General features: G+C 37.3%; 1 protein-coding gene across 6 annotated transcripts in view; it reads right to left on the bottom strand.

Moving 5' to 3' along the window:
- Positions 1 to 2,452: 2,452 nt before the first annotated feature.
- ATP2B2 (ATPase plasma membrane Ca2+ transporting 2) overlaps positions 2,453 to 11,246 on the bottom strand; it is a 1,084,469-nt gene continuing 1,075,675 nt past the window's right edge. For 4 of the 6 annotated variants that reach the window (XM_090021539.1, XM_090021533.1, XM_090021535.1 and 1 more), the window contains one exon: positions 2,453 to 5,297. In XM_090021539.1, the coding sequence (XP_089877665.1) occupies positions 4,986 to 5,297 (312 nt within the window). In that variant the 3' untranslated portion in view covers positions 2,453 to 4,985. The remainder of the gene's footprint in view (positions 5,298 to 11,246) is intronic. The other 2 variants (XM_090021537.1, XM_090021538.1) reach the window with 1 other exon arrangement.

Genomic DNA, 11,246 nt, shown 5'->3' with positions numbered 1-11,246 from the left:
CATTATAGCTCGTTGCTACGGTGATATAGTGCCTAAAAATAACCATGTGTGGTGCACACGGCACAGTACAGGCTGTTACTGTGCTGTCTTTTACTACTTCCTTGTGGTTGGAAGTACTAAAAGGTGGTGCAGTAACAATGGTGCCATAGTGGCACATGTAGATACACCCACCCTAGCACTGGGAAAAGCTAGTGAAACTCACATAATGGGCAAATGTGCAGAACATTAAGAGATGTTGAAGGAGATTCTCTATTGCATATCTGTCTTGCTTATTTCAAAACCATTGTTAAAACTGAAGTGAGTTATTTGTCTGAATGTTACAAGACAGCTCATGGTGCAGTAGCAGCAGCTAAAAATTGCCAATTCAACACTGGGCTCTAGCTCTCAGAATTGGCAGAAACAGCCCCGTCTACAATTTTGAAGGTCATTGTCCGAAAGATGGTATACAGACTCCAGAATGAATGCCCTGAAAGGGAAAATCATTAGTATTAGATTTCATTTGCTTAATTGGGCCCATAAGGATATAGATAAATCTAGGACTTACTTAATAGAGGTGTGGCAGGCTGCTCCTTATTCCATGGAGGCATGGGGAGCAAAGCATAACTGGAGCCCTGGGCTGGTGGGGAGCTGAGGAAGGAGCAGAGGTGGGGAATGGGGGACCCCACCCACAGCCACTGTCCCCAGCTCACCCAGGTGCAGAGGGACCCCCACAGCTGCTACTGCCTTGCCCCAGCTGTGGACTGTGGACTGCTGTAGTGGGTGCCAATGGAGACAATGGTTGTGGAGGAGGGTGGACTCCCCCTTCCCGTACCTGCTACCTGCCCCCAGCCTGCACCCCTTTTTCCCTCCAGCCCTGGCTCACTGGCTGGGGAGCAAGCACTAGGAAGAGGACCCTGCCTGCTGCTGATGCTGTCCCCTGTAAGTCCAGCACCCCATGCAGCTACTCCTTGTAGCCTCTAGCTGGAGTGAGGCAGGGGCACCTTAGGGGTGACAGCAGTGGCAGGGGTTAGGTTCCACCTTCCAGCACCTGCTTTCTGGCCAGCAGGGATTACAGAGGGAGCAGTGGACAGCAGGGAGCAGGTTCAGGAAAAGGAAACACACCCACCCTGGCAACTTTCATTGGCTGAACCAGCTTTTTGTGCAGTCATTCATGGCAGCCCATGGCTGGAGCAGAACAGGAGAGTTGGTGGCAATGACAGAATGGAAATGTGGCCAGATCTGTAGGGTGAACTGACCAACAATCAGCTGATAATCAGCCCCAGTCCCTGCACCACACCAGAATCCTGAACTCATATTACCTTCACAGAGCTGTTGGATGATAGCTGAATTCATATTACTTAATATGATCTGGATATACTCCTCCCATGAAAAGTCATAACTGCTAAGATTTAATTATACTTAGCATGTGTTTTACTACCTAACTGCATGGACACTTGCATTTTAAGTGCAGTTAACATGTTCTAAATACAACATGCAATATGGACCATAATTTTCTGGGCTGGCTGCTCATGTTTGGTCTACAAACGTTGTCACTGTTAGCCCAGAATGATAAAAAGGCTTTCATAATCAGTTTCATATCACCTCTCCAAAAATATTTATACAAACCTTTACACTAAAATATGCCTCTGGAACTAAAAAGCTATATTGTATTAATTCCAAGTTAAAATAAAGAAGGATGTTAAATTCAGACCATTATTATTCATGCTGCTTTGTGAATTTATTTTTTTTAATTTTCCACTTGTGCTCCTGCCAGAAGATATCTATTAGACATCAACCAGCAAGAGTAAAACTTTACCATTTTGTTTCAAACTATAAAATAATTTACATCACATATTTTACTTACTTTTGTCTTTTTTTTTTTTGAAACCACAAACATTCCAGCATCACACTGTAGGAATAAGAATAACAATAGAAAGCATAACCTTTTGCATAGTATTAAATGAACAGAGACAGTAAGTTCTTTATTTACAATTATTGTCTAGATAAAAAAATTCATAAAAACAGATGAATGAACATATAATAATAACCCCTACAGGGATGCTTTGCCAAATGAATGACTGTATTGTTTTCCACAAATCTCATGCTGCTAGGTACAGTATGTAGAGAGCAAGCATTTATATATTGCAGTGAGTTTTAACAAACTGATCATTTTGGGTTTTTTGATCCATTGTTCCCATCATAGAGAGGTCAAGCAATAAAAGAAAGGAATTGTGATGTACAGCTTTTGTAGTTGAAAGGTCATAACTATTCTTCTTTTAAAAAAAAAAGTCTATCATTTATCATATACATAAAGCACAGTCTCTGCTCACAAAAGCCCAAGTTTTCTATGCATCTCAGTTTATATGCTTAATTCTATATACACAGAATGCAGTATTCATCTTTTTTAAACAGTTTTTCAAGTCTGCAAATGGTACCCTATGGTTATTTTGGAGGGGTACTACTACTGGGAAAGTCAAACAAATGAAACGAAGAAAGAATCTGAAGAGAGCTTGAAAATAAAAGGCAAATAATCAGTGTTAAGATGCTGAAAATAAATTCTGTTCCAGTACTGATAGATTTTGTTGACAATAGAGTCCAAAGCTAGAGGCTCTTTCCTGTAATTCGATTGGATAACTTTTTTTTTTTTCTGAACACAGTATCCCAAATAGGCCATAGAAACCCAATACATATTATACAGAGGTTAGTCACTGTATTTACAATGCAAGGAACAATCCTGACTATTTCAATCACTTTGCTGTTAGGAATTAGCTAAATCCAGTTATGTTTTCAGGCCAGCTTACTGTTAAGAGAAGAGTAATACTATCTGTTTAACAGAGACTTGTGTAAGCCTTGATAGACCTGCTGTGCAGTGAAAAGGTTGGATCAGACAGTGAGCTATAAGTTTGAGCCAAAAAACTTTCCAGCTTCTACACAAGTCCGGAAGCTGGCAATTCAAGCTGATAGATCTTTACCTGGCTGAATAGTCTTGATGCACCCTGAACATTTTTAGTCATTTCAATCTGCAGTTTGACCATGAATCTAATCTTGTTTGCAGAGTTCTCTCACTTGGAATAGTTCTCGTGACTGCAGATATGCACCACATTATTAGCCAACTTTAAAATGATAGGCAATGCCACAACAAATCAGTGTATCAATCTAGTTTGTGTCTTCCAACACATCTCAGATAATCGATTATGTAATTCAAAATGTCTGTTGCACTGTACAAGTTTATGGAAAAGATCATATGCTGAAAAGTCTTGAAGCAAACTTTGTATTAAATACAAAAGTTATTTATGAAAAATCTGTGACCCACAAAGTGCTTAGCATTCAAGTGGTTGACATAGCAATTATATAAGCTGATAAATTTTAGTTACCAGGGCTGTTACCATCTTGAAAAAAATTCTCACCTATGATACTGAAGGAGTTCAAATAGCTTTCCTTATAGAAAGCTCAATGCTCAGTTAAAATAACATTGTTAATTTCCTACAGTATATTTTTTTACTACAGGAAGACAAGCTTGGTAAGAAAAAAAAATCACACAAAGCACATCTCAGTATATACTTCATAAAGTTTCATTCAGATATACATAGTGCAGAAAATTTTATATATATGTGTGTGTGTGTGCATGTTTGTGTGTGTGTTTTAAAAGGTGAAAGCAACAAAACAGTGATTCTCATCCAAAATGTCAACAGCCCATACTTTGCAAATAGTAAGGAAATAAATGTCTAAATTACTAAACAAAAAGAATCAACACAATATATTACAATATTTCCACACTAGTTTGATTTCCATAAAGACAAAGCCAAATATAACTTATTTATGAATTGTTATTTATAAACTCAACTGAGTTTTATACAGTCTATTTTTTAAAATACATTAAGGAAGCCATTGCAATACACTTAAATAATGAAATGGCCTCCATCACTGAGTGTTGCACCAAAACAGATTCAAGCAGTTTATTTTTTTTTTAAAAGAAAGAAAACCTGATCTTTCCAAATTTTAGTTTGAAACAAAGGAAGCCTGTTTCACTGCCCTGTGTATAGGATCACAATGCTACATCCAATATGTTATATTTTGGCTTCTTTTGCTATTTGCTAATGGTATCTACACTATTAAACAAAAAGTAGCAGGCAAAATCAGAACACATTTGTAATAAAACATCCAGGGTGCAATATTACAGAAGTTTTCAATGAGCTGAGCCATTTTTTTACTACTTCGGCAGGAAGTGCTTTCTTAACCCTACAAATAGTTAAGGATATTATCTACAGGTTTGTAAACAAATTACATTCTTTTCTTTAGGACATAAATAAGTTAAAATAGTCAGAGCAATTTGAGCAGAAACAAGGCAACATGCCAACAAAGAAACTTTATATATATATATAACTATATATATATAGAGAGAGATAGATATATACATATATATATAGTTAAGTATGTATACATTTATATGTATATATCTCTATATATAGTCTCATAAATGCTTATTAAATTCTTCTGTTCAACTGGTGCAAATCTACTGTGCAAGTTAAGCTTTGCAACTTCAAAAAAGTTATTTAAATTAATCTATACAACTGAGTCCATGCCACACAAGCATTTAAAAAAACTTACAGACCAGTGAATTGGATAAATAACCTCAGAAAGAAGTCCACTGCAGTTCCTGCTTAGGAAAAAAAAGAGAGGGGAGGGCTGGAAGTGTACAGTACATTCATGCAGGATGTTCTGTTTGTTCGTTTGTTTGTCTTTTCTGCAAGGGAGAAGAAGGTGTATGTAAATTCATTCTTTCCCCAAAACTACTGTGATTCATTCACTTGTCCCAAAGTGAGTAAGAGTTCAAACAGCTTTTCAGCCAGCAAGATGTTCATCTTTCTCTCTCTCTCTCTCTCTCTCTCTCATTATATATATATATATCTATATCTATATATCTATAGATATATATATAATGAGAGAGAGATTCCTGTTGCTTTTTTATTTATTTATTTATTTATTTTTTGCAGTGACCTTTTCAGCTAAAGTGATGTCTCCAGGCTATGTATTGGGCTTCCTGGACTAGAAGAGGTAGCTGATTTACTTGTGTCAGTTGTAAGATTTATTCCACTGTCGATAGCACTGTTGTTCTTGTTCAGTGATGATGGTGGACTAGAGTTTTGCTTGACAGCAGTGTCTTCTTCTAGGTCTGTGTCATCAATGAGTGGGATGTGGGGTTGGGAATCTTCTATCCTAAATTCAGGATGAGTCATAAAATTGTGAATGGAGGTTCTAGATTCTGGTTTTTCTAATCCTTCATAGAGAGAGCTACGGAATGCCTTCACGACGCGGATCTGGGGAGGAAAAAATGAAAGAGACATCAGAGGTGACAGTTTTTGCAGAATAATGTGTTAGAGAATACTTTCGAAAACTGTAGCATATGGTTAGGGCAGTGCAGGCAGCTGAAGTCCATAGTCTCGGATGTTATATGCATAAACGAGTGGCTCAGTTTTGTGCATTTTGAGTATCTGTACCAACTGCAATATTAAAATAAATCAAGTTTAAAGCCATCAAAGAACTGATGGGAAGCACTGGTTAAAGAAAGCAAACGTCCACTCATGTGGTACATCCCTAGTAAAAGACAAGCCGTGTTAATTGTATTGCAAATGTATAACCATGCATGTTGATAGTTTTGCAGTGAGTAAGTAAGAAGACTTTTTTAAAGTTTTATTTGGATATTAAAAAATATAACGTATAACATATCACACTTCTCAAACAGGAAAGCACAAAACACAGACACAATTAGGTGAGTATGTATGAGACACACACACAGAAGCCAAATGTAAAATCAGAAAAAATATAAATGTTTTCAAAGCAAAATCTAAATGAAGGCAGCCAAAAGCACAAAAAAGCCAAGCAGACAAAATACTAGGCAAAACCATGCTACCACAGGAAAAAAAAGTCACAGTCACTATGTGAACACAGATAACTGGCACACAGCTACACTTGGAAGCCTGGATAATGTGAACATATAACTGTTGATTCAACTTTTAGTTTTCCTTCATGCATATGTGAGGTAAACACTCGAGTATAGACCCACTGTTCTAGCCATTTAATTTGTTTAATATATAAAGAATAGCTATAAAACAATGTATTGTTTGTTGGGTTGCACAGAATTGAGTTACTAAACAGCAAGTTCTCTTATTTTCTGTGTCTCACCTGTGAATACTGTTCCCAAGGTTAAATCCTGAAAACTGTACATTTTATGCCAAATCTGCAGTCCTTATATTATGTCAGCTGAATTATGCCAGGATGACTCTAACGCCTTTTACCACCAGCTAGGGGAACACAGGTGAAAGTAAGCTACAGAACTTTCAGTGATAGTGCCACACTGCTCTGCCAGTAAGAAGTGACAGGAGCAGAAGAGCATTGCAGAATAGGGACAATCAGTGTTGTATGGCCATTGGAAGGGAAGGGGTGCTAGTCATAACTTGGTAACCAGTCAGGCAGCTTTGAAAAGAAGTGAAGAGTGCACTACATGCTACTGGTGAGAAAACATCACTTTTTGAGAGGGAAAAGTCAGAGAGAAAAAAACAGAATGGCAAAAATATGATCTCTTGGCAAATGCTTTATGACTAAGATATGAGTTCTATCCTTCTCCCCCCACCATTTATGAGTGAATTTTTAGCATCTATTTGAGTGACAGACCAATAGCACAAGCAGAGGCAGAAAATATGCAAGCAGGCATTGTGAAAGCTTTACACAAGTTGAAATGAGTTGGTGGTACATATCTGTATCACTGTCCTATGTGTGATTATGCTTCTCATTAGTTGGCCTTCAGAGTAGTCATAAAAGTTAAAGCATCTCTTCCTTTAGCTGGCAGAGGCCCATGTTTTAGAAATGAATTGTCCAATTCCAAGCTGCATGTGAGTAGTTTAACTGACACTATGTTATCTGAGTTTTAGAGCTCCTATAGAGTCTATAAGAAAACAATAGTGTTGGGAAAAGACTTCACTTTAATTGGAAGCTGATTGTAATTTGCTTTCTCCCACCTCTTTTCTTATTTATTCCCTCCATGTTGTTTATTCTCAAATCCTGTCATCATGATGACAATGATGGCCATTTGATATTAGATTGCCCTCATTCGGCCCAAGTATTTTCCATTTCTTGGAAACGCACATAATAACACTAGAAAAGAAAGCCCCAATCAGAGTGCTCATTTCTTTGCTGGGACCATGTATTTTAGAAGTGAGGGAGACAAAGAATTAGCTGAGTAGGACAAAATGGCCTAAGCAGGTTAAGGGATGCAGGAGAAACTGATACTCCAGGTGGCTGGTGGAAGTGTAGGAGCAAAACATAGAAGCAGAACTTCAGGAGTGCGAGTGGGTAGCCTGAATTGCCTGAATATTACGTATGATGAAACAGGCTCACAAAACCTGATATGCAGAGTTCCTGGTATTACAAAACTCAGCTTTATGTGACTCAAGACTTCCTGAATTGTACTGCGGTACTTGGTTGTTTTTAATATGTACAGACAGAAACTAGAATAGGACCTTCATTTGCACCTTTAAACACAGGATTCAAATTCACACTATATTTCCAGAATAGACAAGCTGGGGTAGTCATTTCCTAAATTATTTAGGCACTTCCAACATTTATTAAAGTGAAAATTTCAATAGCCATTGTGTAATAATAATCAATAATATTTTTTGCAAGGTGATCCTTAAATTGGGGCAATCTGGAAAATAATTTTAAACTGTAAATGTAATAAAGTGTACAGTACGAATGCTTAAACATTTTTTAAGCATTCCTACTGTACATGGTGAGTTGTTATGGTGGTGGTGGCTTTCTAAAATGTGATTTATCATTTCTTCCATACTTTCTTGGTACAAAATACTATCTGAATAAAAAAAAAATCTTCTTATCACTTATCACTTAGTTAGCATCTCAATGTATTTGATCTATTTGTGTGAAAATTCACTTTCATTCCCTTCAGCACAGCCAGTTCTTATCTCAGAGATTTAGGTTCTAATCTGCCAGGTGGATTTTTTTTAAGGTGAATTACTTTTTTATTCAAATAAAAAGTCTTACAGTTTCAAATTGTACTTAAATTGATTCTTCAGAACTTACTTAGCTACAGCTTTTATTGAGGTCATAATAACCTGTACTTCCAGTCTGTATGCTAAGCAAAGAAGTAAGATCTTTAAGTAGGCAGAACTCCCACTTAGCTCATTGGCAGTCCTGCCTGACTAAAACCTGCAGGAGGTGGCAGAGGGAGGGGCAAGCAGAATAGGATAGACTGTATATAGAGATTTTAAATTCAGTATTCCCAAACTTCATTCTATATTTAGGCTAGAATCTCAACTGAATTTATGCTTGAGTGTGAACTGTTGAAATATAGCTTGGTATTTCAAAGTTACCTCTCTCTTTACTTGACTGTAAAGATTTAAGTTCAGTGCTTACTCCACTGAGGTTGATACAGCAAATACACACAGCATTTCAGGAAAATGCAATTCCCTACTTATTGTTAGATATTAATGGCATGATAAGTAGGAAAAAACACAAAACACTCTACTCATATGCTGGCACCTTTTTGTAGCAATAGGCATGTTCACACTGTAGTTGAGAGGTATGCTAGCAGCAAATAATGCAAACCTGACTTAACTTTAATCTCTCCATGTTTGGTCCCAATACCAATGAAAACCCACTGATCAGTATGACTATACAAGTCCTCTTGGTACCTTGAGTATTTTTTGGATAATAGGAAATCAGGAACATTTTTCTGATTGAAAAAAATATATAGTTCCTTTCTGAAAAATGAATTTAGCCTCTTAGTGTTCTGTACCTATCTCTCAGTGACTTCTTGTTTACATAGAAAAAACATGGTTTAGGCTCTTTTTCATAATTTTTTTGTTATCAGTCCTGCAGATTCAGCTTGGGACCTGAAAGGTAACACTTCTTTTTTCCAGCTTGACTTATTGTCCCCAGTAAAAAAAATCCTGCAGCAGAAATATCATTCCAAAGTATGTTAAAAATCTACCACAAAGGGCACATCTACACATGCAATTAATGTACCTAAATAAACTCTGGAACAATATGTGCCAGCATTTTTTCTTCTGGGTACAGTCTTTACATGTGCACCTGGGACTGCAACAGGTTGAGTCAGGGTGGCACAGCCCTAACTGGCAGGGAAACTAGAGGATCAGCCTGCCAGCCCAGAGGTGCCCCCTAGAGCTCAATGTGTTGCGGAGGAGCTGGATTGGGCATGTGTGTGCTACAGTAGAGAGTTAGCCAGCAGGCAGCCCTCCATTGTAGCACCCTCGTGCCTCAGCCAGCCCCATTCAGAATCTACATGTGCATTGTGGCGGAGTAAAGAACTCCACCATAGGATAGTACTGGTGTCAGGCAGTACTATCCTACAGCAAAATTAATTAGTTTAGTTCAGCCTAATAGCTCCATGTGAGTAGATGGTGATGCCTTACTGTGAAGCTAATTAGGCAACTCCACAGTAAGCATCTTATGTAGATGCTGCCACAGATACATTGATGCTGATGCTATCAAAAGAATAAACCTTTTTTTTTTCCAATTAAACTAAATGGAAACAAATCAGTATATACATGAAGCAGGTCTACTGAATAATAAAATGCTATTGTCACTCCACTTTTATATGAAGTTGCACTAAGATAATTAAAATACTTTATTTGCTTAAGTAACATGGCCTCAAATCAACAAATGTCATAAATGTGTAGTTAACTTTAGGTACTAGAGTGTACCCAGAGTAATGCCTAAAGATAGCCACATATAAGTATTTGTCCTAAATCAGAACCCCTGTGCAATAATGTTGTCTATAATTATATGTATTGTTGTAAGTTTAGAATCTCACTTCTGAGTGGGCACATCTACACGTGCACTAGACAGTGCAGTTGTTACTGCGCAGTTATTTAGTACTCGCTTACTAAATGACTATTCAGTAACCAATGTTACTGCACAGTCCAGATGCCACACAGGTCTTTTCCCACTCTACTGCACAGTAACAAGTGACTGTGCAGTAGCTCATTGCTACTGAGCAGCTGCATCGTCATCATGGTTCACACCTGCTGGCGCTATGTCACCACAGTAACAAGCTACAGTTTGTCGCTATGGCAATGTAGTGTCTCATATAGATGCACCCAGTGAGTCTTGTATAAGACTGTTCTTACTGTGCCTTGAGTGACAGCTGGGGACACACCTATGTTGGATAGAACCTGGAATGTCTTAGTTCTTATGACCTATGTGGAATTAATGTAATGAAATTTTGTTATGATGTCAACAATGGCAAGGGAAGACAGACAGTGTGATACATCTCCCTTTTCTCACAGTAATGGAGACAACAGAAAAAATGAACTGCTTTTAACAAAAGACTGTGGGGACAACATTTCTGGACATTTCAACATGGCTATAAGTTTCCACTTCTTTCTTCTCTGTAGCTGTAATAAAAAGGCTCTTCAGTTTCACCCCACCCTGAAAGTTAGACTTAAAATACTGCATCAGGCAAGAAAAGTAAAAGAAATATCATTTTTAGATCTTGCAGATTTTTTCCCCATCAGAAGAAAAAGTGTAAGCACAGAATCTCACCCCTAAGTCCAACAATACAGGTGGAATGCACAAGACCTGTGTAAAGATCAACAGGTATAGGACAGCTGGTAGTGTATGGGCTTATACTCGAATGTTTACCTAGCTTCATATAAGCCAAGTATCTTGAGTTTGGTTCACATTCATTGTAGGCTCAAGGTTAAAGACTCACAACCTCTTTTTATTTCACTCTCTCCTGCTGAACCCTTTTGTCCAGTGTTCTCTAGCCCTCTAGGAAAACAAACACATTTAATATTCAGACAGTAGAGAGTAGGGCACTGCAAAAGCAAATAAATTCAATTCTACTGAAAATTCAGTAAGGTGATTAGTATAAAAATGTAAATGAGGCCAATTTTGCAAAGAGATGCCAACTTTTAGATATAACTGATACCACTCCAAGTCAAAACTATGACTGTGCAAAGGTAACAGTGATAGCATTTGGTTAAGTAGCATAGCTGTTGTGTTTAAACAGAACACAAATAATTCGTATGTTTATCACTTGTATTATCACACAGGTAAAATATGATAAAATGATCATAAATGGTTACAATGTATGTACTGAAGTCATTTTCTAAATATGGTGAGTAAGTAACATGTTCTATATTGTATGGCACAGAGGTTGAGAACATTACAAGGTAAAATGAAAAAGCAGTAAATTTTAGAAAATAATAAAACTTCTCTTTTTTAACTAT

The sequence above is a fragment of the Crocodylus siamensis genome, chromosome 11 (genome assembly GCF_052110815.1).
Source record: "Crocodylus siamensis isolate JL-2025a chromosome 11, ASM5211081v1, whole genome shotgun sequence".
In the NCBI taxonomy this organism is placed as follows: domain Eukaryota; kingdom Metazoa; phylum Chordata; order Crocodylia; family Crocodylidae; genus Crocodylus; species Crocodylus siamensis.
Note: the sequence above shows the minus strand (reverse complement) of the source record. Positions and strands in the feature narration are given on the sequence as shown.